General features: G+C 36.9%; 1 protein-coding gene across 2 annotated transcripts in view; it reads right to left on the bottom strand.

Annotated features, from left to right (window-relative positions):
* Positions 1–282: 282 nt before the first annotated feature.
* The window catches only part of LOC124595515 (brain-specific angiogenesis inhibitor 1-associated protein 2-like), a 912282-nt gene continuing 885569 nt past the window's right edge, over positions 283–26995 (bottom strand). The window contains exons 8-12 of one of the 2 annotated variants that reach the window (XM_047134279.1): positions 25384–25521; positions 15064–15169; positions 11818–12022; positions 6136–6350; positions 283–1520 (exon numbers count right to left, since the gene is read on the bottom strand). In XM_047134279.1, the coding sequence (XP_046990235.1) occupies positions 866–1520; positions 6136–6350; positions 11818–12022; positions 15064–15169; positions 25384–25521 (1319 nt within the window). In that variant the 3' untranslated portion in view covers positions 283–865. Of the gene's footprint in view, positions 1521–6135; positions 6351–11817; positions 12023–15063; positions 15170–25383; positions 25522–26995 lie in introns of those variants that run through there. The other variant, XM_047134280.1, reaches the window with a different exon arrangement.

Genomic DNA, 26995 nt, shown 5'->3' with positions numbered 1-26995 from the left:
GACCACAGTAGTGGTCGAAACCGGTCACCTTGTTAAATAAATCGTGATCAAGACTGTTTTTAATAGTAATTACACATAAGTATGGTTTTAAATTATTCACAGGAAATCAAAGTGACATTCATGAAACCAGTTGACAAATTTACTTTATAGTGTTTGTTTTGACGTTTGTATTTTTAAGGGGTAGAAAACATAGACTAATCTCTAAAAACAGATCAAAAGACAGTGTTACTTGATGAATAACATGTGAAACTGAAAGGAATATGAGGTTGCCACTGAATGATATAATGAAGCTAATGTTTTTTATTCAAAAACGTATTTTACATAGAGTTTTGGGAGAGAATGAAAAATAGTAAGTAATTCTTAAGCAATTGCAAAATTATTTCCCAAATTGTTTAATACATTTAATATACATGCATGTGTATATAACCCACTCACTTTTAAATTTAAGGAATTTTCATTAGGCACATAAGTGTTATATACATGAAGAACATCAAGGAGAGAATTATTATACTGATTCAGCATTACAGCCTTCTACTGATATGTAACAGTCTTCTCTTCTATCAAAGAGTACAATACTGTCCAAAGTATTTGTTCATTTCTAATCATGTTCTCACTGATGCAATATGTGAATTAGCTGACACTGACTAAGCACATCTCACAGTTTCACTTGATGAATCAGCACTTCAGCAGAACGCACATGACAAGAGTTACTTATACTTATATAAACACACACACTTACACATCCTTTGATCCTTTGTAGGTCTTCTATTACAAACTACCAAGTCTTGGCAGTAACAGGTAATGTTCATTAAATATTTCATAATTTATGCTTTAAGCCAATATGAATGTGACTATCTGCATTTCTTTATTTGACCACAGATTCATCTAGCCCCCAAAGATCATACCAGGGGCCACACATATTTCCTGTCGTCTGAGAGCGTTGATCAAATCTAGACCCTCTGTCAGGCTTGCTTAGTCGTTTCTTAAGCGTCTGTCCATAGGAAAGTAATCCATTCACAGATGCTCTACGGTGATGATCCTCTATTAGTAAATAATAGTTGCTGTTGGACTCATCTGAATCACTGTCTGATAAGTCTTCTGTCTGGACAGCAACTGCTGCCTTTTCATTTGTCTTCTTCTCTTCTGTTGTCTTCTTCTCTTCAGACTCCACTGCTGATGGCACATCAACCAATGAACGATGCTGCCAGAGGGCCATTCCTTCGAGCACATCTCCATTTACAGAATTCTGTGGCCGCCTAAATTTCCATAAGGATCGGGTTCTTTTAACGATTGTAGGTGGTTGTAGCTGTTTCTCGTTTGAACTAAATCTGCCTAGAGTGGCCAAATGAGCCAAACTTGATGCTTGCTTGCTGACTATCTGATGATTATTTTGCATTTCATGCTGACCGGTGTTGTTGTTAACATCTTGCCACAGGTCAAGAGCAGACTTGTACAGCAACCATCCTCTTAACTTCTCCTTGCTGAGAGTCAGAGATGCAGCTTTCTTTGATGAATGTTTCCTGCAAAATAAGTGCAATTTTAAACTTATGTTTTACACAAACTCAAGAAAGAATTGACTGTAATCAGTGGAAAAAATTGTGTTTCCTTTTGGAGGACCAGTCTTCATTCTCAAGTGCTGAATGACATTTAAATTTTCATTACTTAAAATCTTACTGTGACTAAACAATAGTCTCCAAAAACTGTGAAACCGAGGTTGTCTTTATTCTAAAAAATGATGTATTTGCTTACCATACTGCATCTTCAGGCTGTAATATAATCAGATGTATCTGTAGTTTATGTTACTATTTCTCTGAAAATCCTCATCTTATTTACCATTTATACACTATGGTAATATTCACTGTTGTTACAAAAGTTAAGCTCAGGACAGACAAATAAATGCAGATACATTTTTAATTTTGTTTTGAGCTGCTCATGATTTCAAATTTCTTTCTTCACATTGGATGGGAGATGGGAGTAGAATGCCTCTGCATGATGAAATGTTGAATGGAGTAAACTGGAGGCCTGCATGAAAACTATTTTATGTCGTGTCTGGTGTTTATGTAATAATTCCAAGATCCTTAAAGAAACTTCTGCAATTTATGCAATATTCTTAATGCAAGTCAGAAACAAGAGTGGACCCAGTACCAATCCTTTTGGGACTTCACATCTTATGTTCTCCCAGTCTGAGGTTAGATTCATTTATGATATAATCTCTCTACATGATTGTCTACTTCCTTTTCATTCATTCCTCATCCATTCATTCGTTCATTGTGTTCCATAGGCATTCATGACATAGACTAGGTCAATAAGCAGATTAAAAAAAAAAAAAAAAAAAAAAAGCAAAAGCAAATCGTAGAAACTTAACCACCTTTTTTGAAACTGAACTGTGATGTAATTAACAAGCCCAGCTCAGAAAAATTAGTCAATATTCTATTTCCTCAAATACTTTTGAGACTACTGGAACAGTGTAATGGGTCTGTAATTAGAGATTCTATGCATATCTGACATTTTATGTACGAGTGATAATACAGCATATTTAAGACTGTCATGAAGTATCCAGAGAGCCATTGACACTAAGGGCAGTACTATCAAGTCAGTACAAAATTTTAATACTGTATAAGATACCACCACTGCTGGCAAAATTACTACATTTAGTGTCCTGATTACAGGGTTAATCACAGTGAGACTAATGCTTTTGCATTTAGTTGTTTATTAGTAAGTACAATGTTTGCTGCCTTGGTGAGTAACTAATCATTGAATTTGATGGCCAATAATTTCAATGCATCATTTATTTTGCAACTTTTTTCTGGGAAATCAATTTTAATTGCACTGTTATTTATGTTTGTTACTTGTTTAATAATGTTTCCAATTATTTTTCATATTCCAGAAGTTTCATTTTTCATATTCTTGGTGTGCTTTATTATTTGAGCATAGGTTGTTGTTTCACATTTTATAAGATGATGTGAATTCTGACATTTTTAATAACATGTTGTGATGACACAACACATTGCACTTAGAACTTAAGCTGCAAGCAACAACAATAAAGACTCTCCATGGTTATTACTTACTCCAGCCGACAGAATAAGTGATGCACCCAGAAGATATAGTCAAATGTCAATGTAACTTTGTACATCAGCAGATACGTGAATGTTTAGAGTTGTAGTTCTCTGTGATGGGTAGAGTCACTGTCAGAGTGTTTTTCCTGTTTAGTGTTGTTACCAGAGCTGGTAGGCTATACAGGAACGAACAAAAATATGGAAACACCAAAAACACAACATGTTACCATGCTTAATGTATTGATAGAAAACCAGTGCCATTCAAAACAGTTTCTAGTCCTCTCAGAATGGATAAATACAGGTCTGGTACAGTTTGCAAGGGAGCGTTATACCATTATTCCTGCAAAATAGTGGTAAGCTTAGGTAGCACTGATGGAGGTGGATAAGATCACACATCCCTCTCTCCAAAGTTGAGAACAAAGGCTCAATAATATTGATGCCTGTTGTCTGTGGTGGCCAAGGGAGATCCTTATGCTCGCATAACCAGTTCTGGATGATGTGAGCTGTGTGTGAGCAGTGATCTTGTTGTCTTGGGACCAAGCATCACCATGGGGAAACAAACAATGTACAACAGGGTGGACCTAATTAGCCAAAATGGTACACAATGCTTTGCAATAATGTGGCCTTGCAGAGTAACCATAGGGACCACAAAATACCCTGATATGGCTGCTCCAATCATCACTGAACCTCCAACATGTTTCATTCTTGGGACGTGCACTTGGTCAGAAGTGGGAAACAGTGTGAAATAAGATTTGTCCAACCAAATGAAATTTCTCCATTATGCCATATTCCAGGTTTTATGGCTTCAGCACCACATCTTCCAGTTATGGGCATTTGCATCACTGATAAGTGGTTTTGAAATTTCGGCTCTTTATGCAATTCTTGGTGTATGGAGCTGCCTTCATGCTGTTTTAGTGCTGGCTGGGTTTGAGAGTGCTACTTTTGGTAGTGTAATGACTTTTTGGGCTGTCATCCTCTCATTTTTCATCACATTCCTCTTTAATGACTGCCTGTCATGATCACTCAACATACATTTTTGTCCATGTTGTGACTTGGCAGATGACATTTTCTCACTTCCCCTGTATTCAGTATAAATCTTTGATAAGGTGCCTCTTGAAACACCAAAAACACTGTGGCTCCCTTAATTACAGAAGCACCCAGGCTATGAACACCAACAATTTGCCCTCAGTCAAATTCACTTAGCTCTGACACAGTGCACTCACAGCTATACAGATCTCCGTTCTGCCCATGACTGACACCTGCAACATACTGAGGACATTGCACAGATGGCAGTCTTGGTCAAATACATAGCACAACCTGAAGGCTTGACCAGGATTTGCATTTATGTTCAAGTATGAATTTCTCATGGTGTTGTCTTATAAAAGGGCATGAACAAAGTCAGATGTTGAGTGAGCACTGTGAAGGACATGGAGGTGCCTTATTATCATGTGAGACAGTGTTATCAGCATCTGACAGAGTTTGAAACCGGATTCATTTTGGGTCTCCATTTGTCCAGGTGGTGGAGTCATGCAGTCGCCAGATCTGTGGGGCATTTGGGTGTTACAGTGGCCCATGTTGGACTGCATGGCAAATGTTCTCATCCTCACAGTTGTTGCCAATCATATCTGACTACCCCAAGGGAGAACTGCTGTATTGTGCACCACACACTTCATAAAACCTTCACATCTGCCTCTGCCATCCAAGAACAAGTAATGAATTCTCTGCAAAATTCTGCATTATTTGACACAGTTAGTTATGGGCTAACAGCAGCTGGACTAGGGAACTACCACCCCATGCATAGGTTGTCATTAACACTACAAAAAATGGCTGCATTTGGAATGGTTCCATGACCAAGAAGCATGAAGTGCTGATGAATTTTGTTCAGTAATGAAACATAGTACTGCATTACTCCAGATGACCTTCAATGGCAAATATGGCTATAACATAGTGAGAGGGCTCATTCTTCCAATGGTTTGCAGAGGAACAGCACATTATGGCACATAGAGCCATTGGGTGTGACTCCAGGGCGTGGGTGATAGTGACTGAGGAAACACTATTGGCAAAACAGCCTGTCACAGCGTCCTGTGTCTTTATGTGTTACCTCTCATGTGACAGTCTTGTGGCACCGTTTTTCAGTTGGCCAATGCCTGTCCACATACAACCTATGTGTCTAAAAATTGTCTGTGTGATGTTGAGGTGTTCCACTGGTCATCAAGATCGCCAGATTCATCCCTGATAGAACATGTAAGAGACCAGATCGGACAGTATCAAGAACCTTAAGGACTAGTTACAAGAGTTATAGGCCAGCGTGCCCCATGAAAAGATAAAACAGCTTTGTGACACCCTCCCAGCTGAATTAATGCCTGCATCCAAGTGGGAGAGGGACTCATAATCATGTTCATACTGCCAAATACATTATAAATTTGACTTGATATTGTAATCACTGGAAAATCATCACAAATCCTCTGAATCAATGAAGTTTCATTTTGTTCCCTGTGCCCATTCTGGATGCTCCACTTCTTTTGTCAGACACTGCATATAATAATATAAGATTTTAATGTAACTGTACTGTATACAAGAGAGAAACACGATCATCCTCACCACAGTAGAAGTATGCAAATATTCATGTGAACAGTTCATTTCAGAATAATTTCAAGGATCATGAAAGTGTCTAATCAATGGTAGGAATGATGGTGAAATTTCATATTATGTAATAACATCTGCTGATGACAGCTTAACTGAGCTGGAACATGTATAGCTCTAAAACTGTTAAACATAAAAGTATTGACGTGAAAGGCAAATCCCAGTCAATTATTTGTTCTACAAGAATAGCAATGAAAAGTACTAAATTACTCTGAATTACTATTAATAATTATTTCTCATATTTTTCAGAAAATTTAGTTACATTATCAATGAACTGTGTGTGCTAAAATGAAGTCATCATCCATCAAACCAAACAAATAGAAATAGTTTAAAAAATGTGGATATTGTGTGTGCAGCTGGCTCTAAAGACAGAAATATTCATTGACCCTTAATACTCAATTAACAGTTTATATTGAGCTAATTTGGTTGTACTTACTTTGAAGTTTCATCATCTGAGTAATCAACTTCAGGAGCAGGTGGTGGGTCATTACTAAAGCCACTGTCATTGCTACTGTGGAGGCTGGTGCTTGCCCCTGTGGTTCTAAGAGGGGGCAGTGGTGGTGGGGGTAACTTGCGTCTCGGTACTGGAGCAGGAAGAGATGGTGGGGGTCCAATGTTAATATGGGTAGGAACACTCTGATTGTGACCAGGCTGAAACAAGAAAATTAATACATTTTAAATAAATTAACAACTCTGAACAATTGTTATGTACCAAAGATATTTTATATATAATGTTAAACATTTTTGCAGTTGTTCGACTTCTTCTGTACAGTGAGGTTTAGGGAGTCCATTTAACACAGATTCATGGAGATGTAACATGAATCTTGTAAATTTCCTATCTTACTAAAAAAGAGTGTGAGAACCAAGGAACTGGTACATTCTGTGGCAAACAATGGCTCTGTAGTCACAACAACTTCTTTAACCATTACATAAATATAAGGTGTATCAGATAGCTAAAAGAGTGGAATATTGAATTCAAATAAACCTAACTGTCAATGATTCCATGAAAAGAGGATAATAATAAGTATGCCGTGTGACTGTGGATGGAACAAGAAGCAGTAGTAAAATGAAAAATTTCCATAAAAATTTTGGAATGGAAGAGAATGAAAATAAAGGCTGAATGTTGTGAAATAATGCACTTTTTATGATTTCTGCTTTGTTATTGCTGTGTTAGAACATATTAAAATACACAGCTGTTATTTTTTTGTATTCATGTGAAAAATTATGAAGCTGAAATTATATGAATATTTTATGAAATTGTCTGTTTTTAAATACTGATGTAACCAGTATCATTACATTCAGAATTGAACAAAACAGTTAATTTTAACTGGTAATTAAAACCATAAGGTTAATTACTTTCCTTTATTAGAACTTTAATATTACACCAGGAAATAAATTGCAGTACACATATAAAGCTTCTACATTTAAAAAATAGTCTCTTGTTTACTTTATTCAGTGCACGTGAAATGAACTGGAAGAAAAAAATTTAATGTGAAAATACTAAAATTGAAAAATCTACTAGACAAAACAAAATATTATGTAATTTCATGCTTTTTATCTTTTAGCAGAAAACGATAACTGTTTAATGCAAAATGTTCTCTCTTCACAGACAAACAAATATAATTGTTTTCTGCAGTTGTGACATCACCCAGATTTATTGACTCATTTTTGTAGATTGAACAAACAAAGCAAATTTTGCCATTTGTCTTTGGGTACTGACATTGTCAAATCATTTGTCAGTTACTGAAATTCGTGTTGAGTATGTCAAAGTTACTGAATGCATATCAAAATCAGTGAACCCTGTGTCAAATTCTTTGGATTTTTTGTATCTTTTAAACACAGTCTGGAACAGTGTATGGCAAAGGCAGGGCAATCAGGATGAAAAGAAATTACTTTTTCACTTAATATGAAGACAGGGCAGCTTAAGGCAGTTGATGACTAACAGAGGTAGAAAATAGAAAGCTGTAGACAGTTAGCACTGCTAAGTCTACACTGTTGACAATAATTACAAAATAGGAATCAAATTGTGATGCCAAGCACAGTACGTTTGAGACCAGGGAAAAGCTTACAAGAATGGCTAAACAAAAAGATGTAGTGACAGTGTTGTCTGTTTAGTACAAACAAGCTAGGCCTCAGAATGAATTCATACCAGGACCTCAGTTGCTGAAAAGAGCTTCCAAAACAGACAAGTACAGTATTGAATTTTTTGCAAATCCAGGCTGGTTGAAGTATTTTAAGAAAAGGACTGGTGTAGTATGAGGGTGAATCAAATATTCTGGATTTTTCTATAAATTTATTTTAGTTTCAGAAAAATTCATGCACATGAACTTATTTTTCTATGTAGACTCCTGAAAGGTACCATTGCCATCAGATCTGTGCCTGACTGCTTCCTTTAGTGGCCCAAACAAATGAAAATCACAGAATGGTAAGTGTGGACTGTATGGAGGATGTTCTAATGTAGTCCAGAAAAATCCCCCTTTTTTTGCGGTAGGCAGCTGTGTGGGGTTGAGCATTGTCATGAAGCATGATCACATCCCAGATTGGAAATCCATGACTTTTCTGATGATATGCAAATTCTGTTTGATCCAACAATTGGGGATGGTATGCTGAGTTCACGGTATGATGTTTGTGGAGAAAAGTGTTGAGAAGAACTTTAAAATAAAAAGAAAGTCTGTTGTAAGGAACTTCCCCATTGGGAGACTGGCAGAACTAATGAGCAGCATTCTCAACTGTTTCCATCCCAGTAAAACCTTTCTCAAGGTGTCATCCCCTATTTGTGCCACTAACATTTTCAAAATTTTGGAAAGTTTCACACTCTCCTGTGAAAAACTTGATTATAATCCACTGCGCAAAAGATGATGGCACCTTTTGCTCTGGCCCTGTGATTCTGACCAAAGAAATGGTACAACAATATTCTAACTGTGCAGAAATGTCACTGGAAATGAAAGCAACAGTAAGCAGAGATCATGATGCTCTTCATCTACAAAAAGGCAAGCAAAATAAAAATTCCAATTTACATTTGATTCACACTTATACTGAAATACTTTTGCAGTGAAGCTAACCAGTTTTACTGACCATTACTACAAATAAGTTACATTCTACATTGCCAACCTAAAATACCATGACATAGAGGTACTTACTCCGTACAAAATGTACTGTAGTCAAATGGGACCAAATAAAAATCATTGTGGTTGAGCTTCTCATTATAAACCCAAGTTCTTGCTATGGTACTCTAATATATCCTTTTCCCAATATTTACTTTTTTCTCATATTTATTTGATTGGTTACTGTTTTTATGGTCCCTACTGAATACATTCACTGGAATACACTCTAAAATTTTGAAGCCATTAGGGATGAAATTTATGAAGCAACAACTTATGCAGAAACCAGACTGCACTTCCAAAAGTAATAAGTATGAAATGGAGGCAATAGCTAAGAGGGTAACAATATAGCCTACCCCCACATTATTCAACATTTACAAGGAGCAAGCAGTAAAGGAAATGCAAGGTGAAACTTGGAAAAGGACTTGAAGTTCAGGGAGAAGAAATAAAAACTTTAAGATGCGTCAATGATATTATAATTCTGTCAGCAACAGGAAAGGACTTGGGAGGTCAGATGAACAGAATGGATAAGATGTTGATAGGAGGTTATAAGATGAACATTAAATGTTTAGAAATGTAAAATTGTGCACTTCAAAAAACGAAAAATGTAGTATCCTATGACTGCAGCATTAGTGAGTCACTGCTGGAACCTATCAACTCATACAAATACTTGTGTGTACCAATTTGTAGGGATATGAACGTGAACAATCATATAGTCTCAGCAGAGGGAAAGGAAAGGGCAGGCTGGGGAACATTGATAGAACACTAGGTAACTGCACTCAGTCTACAAATGAGATTGCATTCAAAATATTCAAACACTTGTGCAACCTATAATAGAAAACTGCTCAAATGTTTTGGACTCATCCAAATGGTACTAATGGGGGATACTGAATGGGTATAAAGAAAGGCAGTATGAATGGTCAGGTTTGTTTGACTCATGGAAGAATGTCATGAAGAAGCTGAAAGAAGTGAATTGGTAGATGCTTGGAAATAGATGTAAACTATCTAGAGAATGCCCACTTAGAAAGTTTCTAGAAAACTACTTTAGGCGATGAAGGTAGGGATCTACTACAACCTCTTATGTATCACTCTCACAGAGTCAGGAAAGACTGATTACGTATTGGTAAAATCAAACAACGGAAAATCCAGGCTGGAATAGTGACAGTATTATGAAAAGGGTAGAGTTCTACTCACCATGCAATGAAGACATTGAGTCACAAACATGTACAACAAAAAGGCACCCAAACAAATAAGCTTTCAGCCAAAAGGCCTTTTTCTGAAGTAGACAACACTCACACACATTCATACTAACACTGCTCGGACACACACATGACTCTGTCTCTAAGTGCTGAGGCCAGTCTGGCCAGAGACAGTGACAGAGACAGTGGTCATGTATGTGTGTGAGTTGTGTTAGTGTGAATGTGTGTGAGTGTTGTCTACTTCAGAAGGTCTTTTACTGAAAGCTTAGTTGTTTAGCAGTCTTTTTGTTGTGCCTGTCTGCAGCTCACCGTCTCCACCATGTGGTGAGTAGCAATCTATCCTTTCCATAATATTATATAATGATGAGGTAGAGATTTTGAAGCCAGATTTTAAACTGTAAGACACTTCAGCAGCAGGAAAAAAGGAAAATTAAAGTGATGGGATCTTGATAAATTGAAATACCAGAGATTGTTGAGAATTTCAGAGGGAATGTTTGGCAGTGACTGACTGGGGAAGGGAATACAGTAGAAGATGAATGGATAGCTTCAAGAGATGAAATAGTGAAGGTAGCAGAGGATGAAACAGGTAAAAATGCAAGACTTACTAGAAATCCTTGGGTATCATATCACAGGAAATATTTAATTTAATTGATGAAATGAGAAAATATAAAAATGTAGTATATGAAGCAGGCAAAAGGGAACACAAACTTCTAAAAAATGAGATTTACAGGAAGTGCAAAATGGCTAAGTAGTAATGTCTAGAGTGCAAATGTAAGGAATTAGAAGCATACGTCACTAGTGGAAAATAGATATGACCCATAGGGAAATAAAGAGATTTTGGGAGGAAAGAGAAGCAACTATATGAATATCAAGAGCTCAGATGAAACACCAGTGCTAAGCACTGAAGCAAAAACTGAAAGGTTGAAGGAGTATATAGAGGGCTATGCAAGGGAAGCGAACTTGAAGGCAGTATTGTAGAAAGGGAAGAGAACATAGATGAAGGTGAGATGGGAGATACAATACTGTGAGAAGAATTTGACAGAGCACTGAAAGAGCTAAGTTGAAACAAGGACCCTGTAGTAGACAACATTTTGTCAGAACTAACAATACCATGACAAAACTATTCCACCTGGTATGCAAGACGCATGAGATGAGTGAAATACGTTTATATGATTAGTGAAAACTCTGAAAAGAAAATAAGCAATGGAAAGAGAAATCCCATACTTACCAGCTATACATTATGAATTGGATAGACAGATAAAAAAAAAGCACATTGTAGCATAGCTTCTATCCAGTCTATGTGATAACTCCCTTTATGCTCAAACAGAATGTGCACAGCTGTTTACTATGCTTGTCCGATTGCTGCTTTGTAGAATCAAAGGCTATAACTTGTTTTGTGCCCTCTCTTCCCAGTTTCCAGCAATAATGACTTATAAAAGCAGAAAAACTATTTTGTGTTAAATCTTGTGTAACTTTATGCCGCAAATGCATCATTCCTCCCTGAATAATATGTTGTAGTAGAATTAGACTGCAAATTTACCTAATACATGAGATTTAGGTTAGCAGATACAAGGAAGGTTAACCATTCAAACTATGATCATTTACATTATCATAGTTTAGGAATGAAAAACGACTGTGTTTTGTTACTCTGTGTAAGTAATTCTGTAAACTAGTCAGTAACAGTAGTCAAGATGCTTGCTTGTGGTTTTCTAACCATGAAAATGTATCTTATCAGAAAATATTTCTTTTACGGTGGAATGTAATGTTTAGTATTCCCATTATGCCACTCATCAACTACGCAAAAGCCATATAACGCACCTGTCTTCTTACTGGTCGGTGATTCATGGGGGGAGAGCCTACTCTAGCAGACTGTGGTGCAGGGTCACGAGAGTGGGTATTGCTAAGAGAAGGGTTGGGGCTGTGGCCTGCTTTACCCGGAGGACTACTGCTGCCACCTCTGTGATGGGCTGGTGTTGCTGCTCCATTGCTGATTGCATCAAGGCAAGCACTGTCTGTTGGTGAACTGAAAAAACAAGAAGTGGATGTAATTAGAAATGGTTACTCTGATTTGCCTTTGAAAAACATTCAAACTGCAAATTAAAGTAAATATATCATAATGCTAGTTAAATTGTTTGTTATATGTAGTCCATTTCTCATACCAATCTTATTTTGTACTCTCCTGAGGCTGTCAACTCTTATGACCTCCTGAATACTTTTATAGATGATTAATTCTTCTGGGTGTTGTACTGTGTTATTATCTGAAATGTAAACTACCTTAAAACTAGAAAACCAACATTTTGACCATACTGCAATGGTGTACCTGAGAGTAAGACTCATTTTACTGGAGGAAAGGTTCTCCAATTTGTCACAAACTACTAATGTGAATTCCTCATGTTGCTGGGGCTTTATTGGCATGAGCATATAATAGGCTAGGCATGATGAGAGAGAGAGGGTAGGACTATCCAGTTTGTTGATGATCGTTGATGCTCGAGATCATCACTTGGCTTCTGGGGGGCACATTTTCTTCCTGGCATGCATGGAAATGTGTTGACTGTTCCTATACAGCTGTTTGTTTAGGCTGTCATGTCCATAATCAGTGAGGTTTCCGTCCCACTCATGGGCTGTTAGACCTGGAGAGATGGCAGTTTGTAGTGATCCTCTGCATTAATGTTGTCAGGCAGCTTAATAATTTCAATCGCCTCTCATATTTTAAAGTATTTTATAATTTAGGCAATTAGGCAGTACAACACCAGATGAATTTTAATTGTCTTGACACCAACTGCAGAAACCTACATATTTATGTCAATACTTTTATGGTTTATAGGTTCAGAATACACATTTTTCATTATCATTTTTTTCTCCATCATATGATGTGATGGTCAGGATGCATCATAATGTAGCATAAAGCAGTTTCCTCTGCTTCATTCATCCTTTAGTATCCCATTATGAGTATGAATACCTCTCTGTCATGATGTCATTTGGATATGCTCTTTAGTTAATTCTTAAATTATGTGTCTGTTTTTAAATGCACTCCAGCCATAAATCAATTTGTTTACATTATAGTTTACATCTACCTGTTAATGTGGAAACCCAGTGCTTGTAAGTGAGATCATTATCCATGGTGATGAATTTTTGGATGTAGTATTTTCCTCTATTTTTTAAAAAATGAAACAGGAGGTAACTATGTTTTAGAATTTGGAGGTCTGCTTCTACATCACTGGGGTGGTGGTTGTTTTTAATGACGTGGTCTGCAAATGTGGGACATATGACGTCACTTTTCAGTGCTCTTAGATGTCCTGAGTATCTTATCCTGAAATTCCTACAGCTGTCCAATGTATACTGAATTGCAGTCCTTATAGGTTAGCTGGTATATACCTGCTTTGTTGAATTTCCCTGTGGTAGTGTTGAGTATTTTTAATCTTTTCTGCAGTGTGTTTTTTGTTTAATATACCACATGTATACCTAGATTTTTTATAATTTTACCTATTCTGTGAGTTATATTGTTGTTAAATATGAGGGTGTGCCATATTTTCCTGTTGTTTGTGGTTTCTCCATCTTGTGTGCCTTGTGTGTTCCTGTTGGATGGTTGTAACTGGTGTGTTGTGCTGTGATACTGTTGTGTATGTTCATTGTCAGTTGTGTTTTTATTTTATGGTTTAGTTTGTCAATAGTGTTTATTTTGTAACCATTTTCTGCGGCAGTCTCTTACAGTATGTTTAGCTCTTGTATGTAGCTACCTTTGTCTATTAGAATTGTGTTCAGCCTGTGTGTGAAGTACCTGTGGCTGCCCTGTTTGCAGGCTGTCAGGTGGTTTTCCCTGTTGTGAATAACTGTACTAGTTGATGTAGATTTTTTGTATTCTGAGAACTGCTGTTCGTGGTTTTTATTTTTTACTCTGATGAGTAGGAAATTTATTTTTTTGTCTGTTTCAGTTCCAAGAGTGAAGAGCATTTTTGGGTGATCAGTAATGACATCTTTGTGTAACTGTAGTATCTGGGCACATGCTTCATCTACCAAACAATTATGTCATCAACATTGTTGCACCAATATATTACTTTCCACTGTTTTTGTTTTATTATTTCTTCAAAGATTTTGTTTTTGAGGTGGTTAAGGAAGATGTTGGCCAGCAGGCCACTTATGGGTGATCCTGTGGAGAGCCCTTCCTGTTGGGTATAGAATTTCTTCTTGAATTTGAAGTAAGGTTGCCCCGTGATTATTCTCAAAAAGATTGAGACTTCTTGTGTCTATGTTTATGGGGTAGTGTTGGTCTGTCATAGTTTCTTTCAATTATTGTGCTTGTCTCTTCAGTTGGTATGTGAGTGTAAATTGATGTGAAGTCAAATAAGAGTAGTGTAACTATTGCACATATTCATATCCTTTATTTTGTCAACAAAAATTCAATGCAGATGATACTCTAACATCCTTTATGTTTGCAAATAACATGATGTTCTAATTAAGATCTGTGGCTGATTTTGATTGGAAGCCACAGGATACAAGCAACGCAAAATAAAAGGTAAAGTACATATACAATTTAAATAACAACAAAACTCATGTAACATGTTTCCTAACCTAAACATAGTCTGTAAGTATGTATTTCGGAAAAATAAAAGAAAAAAGTGCACTGAGGATGATACAACTGGGGTGGAACATGTTTGGTAATTAATGTCAATAATAAATTGTGTACTTGCAAAATATTATTGTAGGTATTGTTTGTTGTATACCATTGGGGACTGCCACCACTAAGAACTAAAAAATGATGGAAGGGGAGAGAGAGAAAAACCACAATGCATAAACTTAAACAAAAAAAGCAAATAGTGACAGTAATGGTATCCTTCTTGCTATCCAAGATCATGTGATGTGTTGTCTTTTTTACACTCTCTCACTCAGTAGATAGAGGAGAGAGTAAGTTGTAGTGTAGGAATGATATTGAGGTGTATGCACAATATCATTTCAAATAGAAGTTCATGTCTATAAATATATTTACTTGGCCTCTAAATTCTCTCAACATGCAAAATTTATCGATGTAAAGGAGGCTTACACAACATTCACATTCTCAAATCTCACCTGTCATCAATGCCATCAAAAATCATTTCTGTGTATGCCAATGGAAACCAGCCAGTGGAGTGAGTTCTCAGGTTCTCACCGAATTGCCATCCCTTATTGCGTTCACCTAAACAAATAAACAAATATTCAGAAAAACAGTTTTATTGTATATTGCATGTGTACGCTCTTGTAGACAAATTTTCAAGACATAAATAGAAAGAAATATAAGTAAAATGAAACAGATGTTTGAAAATGTAACCTACATTTATTTTGCACAATTATTCTAGTATTCACTTTTGTACACCAGAAATGAACCAAAATTGATTGTGAAAGAAGATTAAAGCAATGCGAACTATGAAAATTTATTAACTGTAGAGGCACATTTGACCTAAAGTAACTGTTATGAGCCTTCCTTTCAGTGGTCATAATTACTTGTACAAAATAACTGTAGACAAGAAAGGTGGTAACATAAATTATGGGAAGTACCTTAGAACACAAATGGTCATCTAAAATAGAGTAAAAGAAGTATCTGAACAATTTACGATAAGAGTGGAAACGTGTAACCAGTGCTCTCATTAGTGTTCTGTTGATTAACATTGCTTAATGGATATTCAGCACATTTGTCTGACATTTAAGAACAGCCATATTTCTTAATATGTACTGGTAATTGTATACTATCGCATTAAGATCTTGCTACTGTGGGATCATTTGCCTCTTTGATTTTTATTGAATTCTCACTACCAACAAAAGTGTTATGAAGCTTAAGTAAATGACTTTTTTCAGCACAACAAGGAAACTTATTTTCAATATGATGTTTTGTACTGTTTTAGCCATCTGTAAGAATTGTTTACAAAGATCCAGAATTGTTAGCTATATTCCCTGTTGCATGCAGAGGAATGTAAATGTTTATAAATTTTATCAGAGGCTAGCTGAAATTTCTAAATGCTAAATATCTACAGCTCTAAATGTAATATTTTATTTCTTCTCATTTTAGTTGTAGAAGAAAATCTGAACTATACTCCATAAGCTACTGGTTTCTGTGATACATGCACTCCAGGGTTCATTACACCACTGCCAGAGAAAGAAATTTTACTCAATGGACCTGCATCTACACTCTGAAGTGTTATATTTGTGAATTTTGCATGATTGCATACATAAAATGAGGTAAAAAGAATCATGATTTCCACACAACTAATTAAAGTGTTGTACAGTCTTATTATGTGCAGAGAAATGTGAAGATCTGAACACTAGAATGAAGACATATGAAGTTAATGGCCGCCACATAAACTCCAACTGGTTCCTTACAGAAACCTTGATAATCTCAGCAAAATATGTCTTGTGATAACGGTTCAAAGCTGTGAAGGTCAAAAATTCATACCAATATATCAGTTTTGATGGAGATAACTTGGTATACCCCCACTTCAATCAACATGGAAAGGTTGGTTTCTTTCACCAACATAACATGTCGTTAACTGTTAGTTCCATGGTCTGATCCAAAGCTGACCCTGAATAATAACATTTGATTGGGCCAATATGTCATGAAGAGGATTCCTTATGAAGCTTTTCCATCTTATTTTATTGTGAAGAACAGACAACACTCTTTAATATTCATATATGAAGATGGTATCTGTTCTTTCGGACACGTCCAAGAGAACAGATACCTTTGGTGACAATGCAGCGCTCTAGAATGAAATGATGATTAAATGAAGACCCTACGCTGTTGATAGGCATTGATATACATCAACGTGGACAGTTGAAAATGTGTGCCCTGACCGGGACTCAAACCCGGGATTTCCTGCCTACATAGCGGATGCTGTATCCATCTGAGCCACTGAGGGTACAGAGGATAGTGTGAATGCAGGAATTTGTCCCTTTTACACTCCCCGTGAGATCCACATTCCCAACTTAATGCCCACACACTACATTCGTAGTGCCCCTGCCCATTACACTCATTACTCGTGGCAGACAATCTTACTGAGTCCCCTAAGAGTTCAGGCAATACGTGTGCATCTGCACAGAAGAAGAAGGTCAATGGCCAGTTAACCTTAACTATATGAAGATTGTATCTCATTTTAGAGTGCTGCATGGTCACCGATGGTATCTGTTCTTTCGGACAAGTCCGAAAGAACAGATATCATCTTCATATAGTTAAGGCTAACTGGCCATTGACCTTCTTCTTCTCTGCGGATGCACACATATTGCCTGAACTCTTACAGGACTCGGTGAGATTGTCTGCCACAAGTAATGAGTGTAATGGGCAGGTGCACTACGAATGTAGTGTGTGGACATTAAGTTGGGAATGTGGGTCTCACGGGGAGCTTGCAAGGGATATATCCCTGCAGTCATACTATCCTCTGTGCCCTTGGTGGCTCAGATGGATAGAGCATTTGCCATGTAAGTAGGAGATCCCGGGTTTGAGTCCTGGTCGGGGCCACATTTTCAAATGTCCCCATTGATATATATCAATTCCTATTGACAGTGCAGGGTCTTCATTTAGTTATCATTTCACTTTAATATTCAGTACAAATGACCATCTAAAAGAAAGACACTGAAAACAAAATATACATTTCAAGCATTTGCACACCAATAAGGAAAAAGATTTAAAATTCACACCAGGAATGCTAATAAAAACTCTACACTCTATGAATAATTAACTATTATTAAACAATTACATACCATCAGTTTTCAGCAGTAAATCTAGCAGAAAGCAACTACTTAAAGAAATGTTACTTCTTCAGTTACATTAAACAGCTGTTGGTTATGACATTTCCTGGCAGATTAAAACTGTATACCTGACAGACTCAAACTCAGGACCTTTGCCTTCCTGGGCAAGTGCTCTTCTAACTGAGCTATCCAAACATGACTCATGACCCATCCTCATAACTTTGTGTCTGCCAGTATCTCATCTCCTACCTTCCAAACTTCATAGAAGCTATCCTGTGAAACACGCAATACTAGCACTCTTGGAAGAAAGGACATTGTGGAGACATGGCTTAGTCACAGCCTGGGGGATATTTGCAGAATGAGATTTCCACTCTGCAGTGGAGTGTGCTCTGATATGAAACTTTCTGGCAGATTAAAACTGTGAGTGAGATCGAGACACAATCTTGGGATCTTTTCCTTTCAGGTGCAAGTGCTATACCAATTGAGCTACCCAAGCACAGCTCACGATCTGTCCTCACAGCTTTACTTGTCATTTCCTTGTCTCCTATCTACCAGACTTTACAGTAGCTCTGCTGCAAAGGTAGGAGATGATGCACTTGTGTAAGTGAAGCTGTCAGGATAGGTTGTGAGTCATGCTTGTGAAGTTCAGTTGGTAGAGCACTCGCCTATGAAAGGCAAAGGTCCAAATTTGAGTCTAGGTTGAGCATACCATTTTAACCTGACAAGAAGTTTCATATAACTGCACACTCCAATGCAGAGTAAAAATCTCATTCTGAAAACGTCCCCAAGGCCATGGCTAAGCCATGTCTCCACTGTATCCAGTCTTCTAGGAGTGTCAGTCTTTCGTGTTTCACAGGAGAGCTTCTGTCATGTTTGGAAGGTAGAAGATGAGGTACTGGCAGAAGGTAAGCTGCGACAATGGGTCATGATCTGTGCTTTGGTAGCACAGTAAATAGAGCATTTGCCTGTGGAAGGCAAAGGTCCCAAGTTTGGGACTCGGTCTGACACACAGTTTTAATCTGCCAGGAAATTTTATATCAGTGCACACTCCATTGCAAAGTGAAAAATCTCATTCCAGTTATTGGTTATATCATACTGCTGAAGTGATTTCTGCTTGCTCATAACAGTATTTATCAAAGAATGAGTCATCTTCCTAGGACGTTAACAAAAGCATGGTTGCAGTGTTGTTGTTTGAGTCATCAGTCTTCTGACTGGTTTGATGTGGGCAGCCCTGAGTTCCTCTCCTGCGCCAACCTTTTCATCTCAGAGTAGCAGTTACAACGTACATCCTCAATTATTTGTTCAATGTATTCCAGTATCTGTCTACCTCTACAGTTTTTACTCTCTACAGGTCCCTCTCCTACCTTGGAAGTTACTCCCTGATGTCTTAATACATATCCTATCATCGTGTCCCTTCTTATTTTCAATGTTTTCCATATATTCCTTTCCCTGCCAATTCTGTGGAGGCCCTCCTTATTCTGCACTTTATCAGTCCACCTAATTTTCAACATTCTTCTGTAGCACCACATCTCACTTGATTTGACTCTCTCCTGTTCCAGTTTTCTACAGTCCATGTTTCACTGCCATAGAATGCTGTACTCCAAATTTACATTCTCAGAAATTTCTTCCTCAAGTTAGGCATCTGTTTGATACTAGTAGATTTCTCTTGGCCATGAATGCCATTCTTGCCACTGATACTGTGCTTCTTACATCCTCCTTGCTCTGTCCATCATGGGTCATTTTTCTGCCTGGGTAAGTTTTGTAGAATTCTCTAATTTTGCAGTGTACATGTGGCTATACAATTGCTCAGTTCTTGAATCTTGGGTATCAGGTAAGAAGTTGAGAGTAAAATATGTTTTCGGTTTTATTTGGCCCCCTCTTTTGTAAGTCTAATGGGAGATTGCTACATAGCATTACCTCAGCTCTGAATCCTATGAGGGGTCAAAGCCTACTTGGTAATTATTTCTTATCTAGTGTAAGACTGTGTAAACAGAGCTTGTCTGAAATTGATTTTTTATTACTAACATAACCATCATTAAGAAGTAAATATACTGAGAAATGTAATGACACCTAAGTCACTGAAGAGGTCTCAGAGATGTGTGCAAATATTTGTGGGGATATTTCCAAAATTGGAACAATACTGAAATTATTCTACTCATCCAGAAAGCAGATTCCCAAGACATAAAAACTATAGACCAGTCAGACTCCTCCATAGAATGCAAGACACTCACTATAATTATCATTAGACAAATAGGTATTAGGAGTGAATATAGCACAATGGACCTCTTAGAGTAATAAATGAAATTATGGATTGGAACAATGTTAAATACCACCCTGTATTGGATTCATATAGTTTGAGAGAACTTTGACTCGGTCTCAACAAAATCTTCATCAACAGCCTTTGAGTAACAAGGCACTGATTCGGCCTATGTTAGTATACTGAAGAATGTATACAATTATACTGCAGCCTCTGTCAGATTTCATCAAGATTGTGGGACATTTAGAATTGAAAGAGTAGGGATGCAAGGTGAGTGCAATTGGAAAAATTGTTCTACCAGTTCTAGGGGAAATTATCAGGTCTTTAAAGTGGGGCAATTAAGAAGGATTAAGTGTTAATGCAGTGCACCTCAACTACTAATGTGCCACTGATGATGTTCTCTTTGTAGATAAATAATGGATGGAAAAAGTTAATACAGCAAATCTGAAAGTAAGCCTATAAATCAGTAAGAAAAATAAGATCAATGTAATGTATAATAAGTACACTAGATTATAAAAGAAAGTGTACAAATATTTATCTTTACCCTAAAAGGCTGCTTTTAGGAAGTTTGATATAAATTTTTAAGAAGCTACCATTGTCTTTCTATGCTGATCAATCAGTAGATAATCCAAGATTTTTGAAAGCAGCCATATGAAAATAGCTGTACAACTTCACATTTTCCATTATTATGAAATCTTTGAAGACACATTATGAGGCATCAAGGGATCATGAATTATTTATGGAGAGGAATTTAGGGAGATGGGTGTAAAAATAGTAGACAGAGACAAAAGCTTGAGTACAATGAACAGGTTCTGTAGCTAAGGCTTGTGAGGGATAGACTAGCACAGAGATCTGCAGCAAACTAGTCTTCAGACTGAAAACTACAACTACATTATACTGTATGATAACTTGTATCCAGTTTCATATACCCATTAAATTTACAAATGATATTCATTTTTCTCCCTCCACGAATCATGGACCTTTCAGCACTGAGGCGGCATGTGGTTTTTAGTGACACATACTTATGGTTACTAATCATTTGTAATTGAATATTTTCATTGCATTATCCATCACCATATATTAAAATGACAGCCAAATGTTTCTTAGTAAAAAATATATGCCATACTAAATGGATAAAAATTAGCAGATGAAGTAACACGACTTAAGGTGATGTGATATGGAGAGGAACTAGAGTAAGCTGAAGCCTCAAGTCAGTTCATAGCACATTGCACCATGTGGTTCAGGGGTAGCATCTTTGACTAGTAATCAAAACATAATGGTTTCTAGGTTTGTACCCAGCCACTACTTAAATTTTGAATAAAAATCATTAGCAATAGCGATTGAAGATTTCCAGTCTAAGACGTCACCTCTGCTCTACCAACAGCGTTTTCAAATAGGACGAAGAAGTGGACAGAAGTTCTGGGCATTCTCTTGCCCTTGGAGTGGGAAACTGCCCCTAAATGACAGAAGAATCAGCAGTGATCAGTGACACAGGTTTAGAAGGCAACCATTGCATTAAAGACACATAATGTGTATTCACAGGGCATGTAGACTGTAATCGAAAAAGTGTTATGCTGATCTCTCTATTGGAAAAAGATTCCAAATTAATCCTCCATTTCGACCTCCAAGAGGGGACTGCTAAGGGGGGGAAGGGGATAATGACAAAAATTGGAATAACTAATAAAGGGATAACATATGAGTCATAGCATGGGTGGTGAGAAATATGAACATAATAGAAAAAATAAAAAATCTGAAAATGAAATGCAAAGACTCAATCTAGACATAGTGGGGGTCAGTGAAGTGAAATGAAAAGAAGATAAGGATATCTGGTCATCTGAAGATAAGGTAATATCAACAGCAGCAGAAAATGGTGTAATGGGTGTAGGATTAATTAAGAAAAGGAAAGCAGGGCAGAGAGTGAGCTGCAGTGATCAGCTTTGTGATAGGGTTGACAATAGTTCAGACATAACAATAATTCACATATACATGATGATGTTGCAAGCAGAAGATGAAGAGTCAGAGCAAGTATATGACAATACTGAACAGGTAATTCAGTATTTACAGGGGAATAATAATTTAATAACCATTGGGAACTGGATACAGTTTTAGAGGAAAGGGTTATGGGAGAATATGGTCTGTATAGTACAAATGACAGAGGAGAAAGATTAATTGAGTTCTGTAATAAATTTAAGACAGTAATAGCAGATTCTCTTATCAAGAATCACAAAAGGAGAAAGTATACTTGGAAAGGACCCAGAAACACAGGAAGATTCAAGCTTTTCTACATCGTGGCCAGACAGAGATTAGAAAATCAGATACTGGATGGTAAGACATCTGGGAGCAGAGATAGACTCAGATTGTAATTTAGTAATGATGAAGAGTGGACTACAGTTTAAGAGAATGAAATGGAAGAATCATTGTGGAAGGAAATGGAATACTAAAGTACTAAGGAATGATGAAAAAAATTTGAAGTTCATTAAGGATGTGAATACTGCAGTAAAGAGTGTCACAGTAGGGAGTTCAGTTGAAGAGGAGTGGTCACCTCTAAAACAGGCAGACACAGAATGGTCATACATAGATACAAGGAAAGTAACTACGAAGAAACCTTGAGTAACAGAAGAAATTGTTCAAATGATCGATGAACAGAGGAAGTGTAAAAACGTTCAGGGAGACAGAGTAATATGGCAATATGAATGCCTTAATAATGAAATGAGTAGGAAATGCTGTCATGGCTGTATGAAAAATGAGATGATTGTCAGAAGGATTGTCACAGCATATAGAAAAGTCAAACAATCTTCATTGAAACTAAAAGAAAGGATGGTGACATCAAGAGTGCAATGGGTATTACACTGTTAAACACAGAGGAGCAAGTAGACAGGTAGAAAGAGTATGTTGAAGGCCTCTATGAGGTGGAGGACTTGTCTGATGAATCGATGGAAGAAGAAACTTAAGTCATTTTGGAAGACATAGGGGATCTAGTATTAAAGCCAGAACTTGAAAGAACTTTGGAAGACTTGAGATCAAGCAAAGCAGAAGCAATGATAACCTTTTATTGGGATTTCTGAAATCATTGAGGGGAAATGGCAACCAAATGTGTATTCAAGTTAGTTTGTAGAATCTATGAGACTGGTGATGTGCCATCAGACTTTCAGAAAAATATAATCCACACAATTCTGCAGGAATAAACAGCAGAAAGGTGCAAAAACTATTGCACAATCAGTTTAACATCTCATATGTACAAGCTGCTGACAAAAATAATAAACAGACAAAATGAAAAGAAAATTTAGGATTTGTTGGATGATGATCAGTTTGGCTCCAGAAAAGGTAAAGCTACTAGAGAGGCATTTTTGACTAAGCACTTGATAATGGAAGCAAGTGTGAAGAAAAATCAAGAGACACTCATAGGATTTGTTGCTATAAAAAGCAATCTAGAATGTCAAATGGTGAATGATATTTGAAATTCTGAGGAAAGTAAGAGTAAGTTACAGTGAAAGATGGGTGATATTCAATATACACAAAGCAAGAGGGAAATGTAAGGCTGGAAGAGCAAAAATGAAGTGGTTTGATTAAAAAGGGTGCAAGACAGGGATGCAGTCTTTTGTATCTAATGTTTGATCTACACATTGAAGAAGGAATTATGGAAATAAAAGAAAGGTGCAAGAGTGGAACTAAAATTCTAGGTGAAAGAATATCAATGACAAAACTTACTAATCACATTCCTATCCTCAGTAAAAGTGAAGAAGAGTTACAGGGTCTGTTGAATGGGATGAATAGTCTAATGAGAACACAGATTAAGAGTAAACTGATAAAAGACAAAAGTAATGAGATGTAGCAGAAATGAGAGTGATGAGAAACTAATCAAAATTGTTGGTCATGAAGTTAAGGAAATGTGCTACCTTGTAAGAAAAGTAATCCATGATGTACTTAGCAAGGAAGTATAAGAAGCAGGCTAGCACAGGCAAAGGGAGCATTCCTTGCCAAGAAAAATCTATTGGTATCAAACATAGACCTTAATTTGAGGAAGAAATGTCTGACAATGTATGTTTGGAGCAGAATGTTGTATGGTAGTAAATCATGGACATCCACTAAATAAGTGAGGGTGGAAAACTACCTGCCAAAAGGAAAAGGCACTGGGTTTGAATCACATGCCTTTGTGTAGTTTTAACTTGTCATGAAGGTTAGTATGAAATATTTTCAGCAATTCTGTTGTGATGTCTGTTCTCTTGTAACAGAATTGTATTAATGTTATGAGAAATCTAGGAGTAAAGTGATTTAATATGTGGTATGTGGGTAATTCCATTTGCACAGAAATGATTGCAATCAAAGATATATAGATGGGTGCTATTCAGTTTAAAATGACAGTTTATGGGAAAGGAAGGTGTACCAGTACTACAGGAAGGGATCTCCCTGGAAATAGTCCATTACCTGTTTGTTGGAAGATATCTTGGAAGATCTCTCTGAGCCTGAGGATGTTGACCTGGGAGCCAGGAACAAGTAAATCATAAGCCAAAGAAGAAGAAATGGTTGGGTAAACCTTTGTGACCTATTCTATTCAGCTGGAATCAGGGTGTCAACATTCCCAACTAGTCACTGCTGCTTTTAGATTGTTGCTTTGACAGTGCGTGCCTCTGTTGCCTGATCCATCTTCTGCTGTTGATGGCACTGTGGACTTTCTATCCAGATGATTCAAGATTCACTACAACTAACTGAGGATATGAGGGATACATGCTGGCTTTGAGAGCTATTTGCGTCTGCACAACATACTGCAACTAATTACAGTGGTGGAAATCCTCAGTCTTTACATATGCCTTGTACCACTATAGACTAGAACTTGTTGCCATATAACATGTGCCTCTATTATTACCCAGGCAAAATATTCTGTGATAATTTTGCTTTCTGAACAACCATTCAATATTTCTGTTTCTCTTCAGTCAGTTGCTCATTGTATAGTTCCTTGTCATGTTACATACGCTTACTGTCAGTGGTTCAATAAATGTACTAGTCAACATGAATGTTTCATTGCATGATATCCCATTTTTCTGTCACTTTCAGAATTGTATCCATACTTTTACAAGTTCTAATAGGCTTCTAAGAATCAACTTTTGAAAGCTCTAATTGGGTTATAGGAACCAACCTGAACCCCAGATCAGTGAAATAATTGACTTCTTTTACCATAAACTAATTCCACACACATTAATTACTCCAAAAATTCAGATCTCTATAAGCATGTTATCATATCAGAATATCTATGTGTGTATGGAAGATGCCTCAATAGATGTATGACCCTAGTATGAGAACTGAGGATATAAGGTTTGGTTCCCATCATTTAACAGTGCATATGTTATTTGTGCTTGGCCTTTTGAATGAAGCTGGAGTGTTTAAAGTTATGATCTAAATAGAAGAATAAGGATGTTACGAACCCAATATTTCAATCACATCCCCTTCCAAGAAACTGAGTTGGTTATCACCACTAGAAAGATACGGATACAATGCTCGAGCTAATTGGCTTCCTTCCCACCCTGTGGTTACTGCCATGGATTTCCTTCTTGGTTCAGAATCTGGAAGAATGAAAAGGTTGACAGTAAATGACAAACTATATAAAAATACAGAAAACATATGCAGAAATAAATATTTCTCTACAGAGAGAGTAATAAAGACTGAATATTCATACATACTGACTATATGTATATTAACGGTATAAGTTAGAACTAGCAGTTTGTTTTGTATTATTATACCTACACAAATTGTTTCTCTAAGAAATGAACAGTACGTTTGAGATAAAATATCTCATATTTAAGAAATCTGCATGAGTCTGTTATGAATTTTTATCAAAAGTACATACGATATGGCAAGTGTGTTACTTTTGTTGTTTATTTTCCACTTTTGTTTAATGTTGTCTGTGAAAAACAAAACAAAAGGAAGCTATGAAACTCTCACTTTCACGAAAAGAAACCCACAACTTTTTGAGGGCAACTTCTTCTTGCATCAATATGATACAAGACATAGAACGAGCTACATGTTACCTACCCACCGTTTAAAATCATATGAAAAAACCCCATACTATATGGGCATGAAATTTGTAAATAAAATATGGAAAGATATGGATGACCCAAATGTAAAAGGCACCAAAAGAGACCTGGAAAAATATCTGAAAGATAAATGTTACTATAGTGTAGAAGATTTCATGAATGGTAACAATGCATTATAATTGTAATTCAAATACCTCTTTGAAGATGTTACACCATGTATATTATTAGTTTGTTGTATTTTTAGTATTGTTATATATAGTGTAAAAACTGACAAGTCACCTATGTCACAATCTTTGATTGTATAAGGCATGTTATGTGATAATAAAAATTGAATTGATATAATGGAAGGAAACATTCCACGTGGGAAAAATTGTATATAAAAACAAAGATGAGGTGACTTACCGAACAAAAGCGCTGGCAGGTCGATAGACACACAAACAAACACAAACATACACACAAAATTCAAGCTTTCGCAACAAACTGTTGCCTCATCAGGAAAGAGGGAAGGAGAGGGGAAGACGAAAGGAAGTGGATTTTAAGGAAGAGGGTAAGGAGTCATTCCAATCCCGGGAGCGGAAAGACTTACCTTAGGGGGAAAAAAGGACAGGTATACACTCGCACACACGCACATATCCATCCACACATACAGACACAAGCAGACATATTTAAATATGTAAAGAAGGGCAGCAGCCTTTTCAGTAGTTGCAAGGGCAACAGTCTGGATGATTGACTGATCTGGCCTTGTAACAATAACCAAAACGGCCTTGCTGTGCTGGTACTGCGAACGGCTGAAAGCAAGGGGAAACTACAGCCGTAATTTTTCCCGAGGGCATGCAGCTTTACTGTATGATTACATGATGATGGCGTCCTCTTGGGTAAAATATTCCGGAGGTAAAATAGTCCCCCATTCGTATCTCTGGGCGGGGACTACTCAAGAGAACGTCATTATCAGCAGAAAGAAAACTGGCATTCTACAGATCGGAGCGTGGAATGTCAGATCCCT

Source organism: Schistocerca americana, chromosome 2 (genome assembly GCF_021461395.2).
Source record: "Schistocerca americana isolate TAMUIC-IGC-003095 chromosome 2, iqSchAmer2.1, whole genome shotgun sequence".
In the NCBI taxonomy this organism is placed as follows: Eukaryota; Metazoa; Arthropoda; class Insecta; order Orthoptera; family Acrididae; genus Schistocerca; species Schistocerca americana.
The sequence above is the reverse complement of the archived record's forward strand: the minus strand, read 5'-3'. Positions and strand labels throughout refer to the sequence as shown.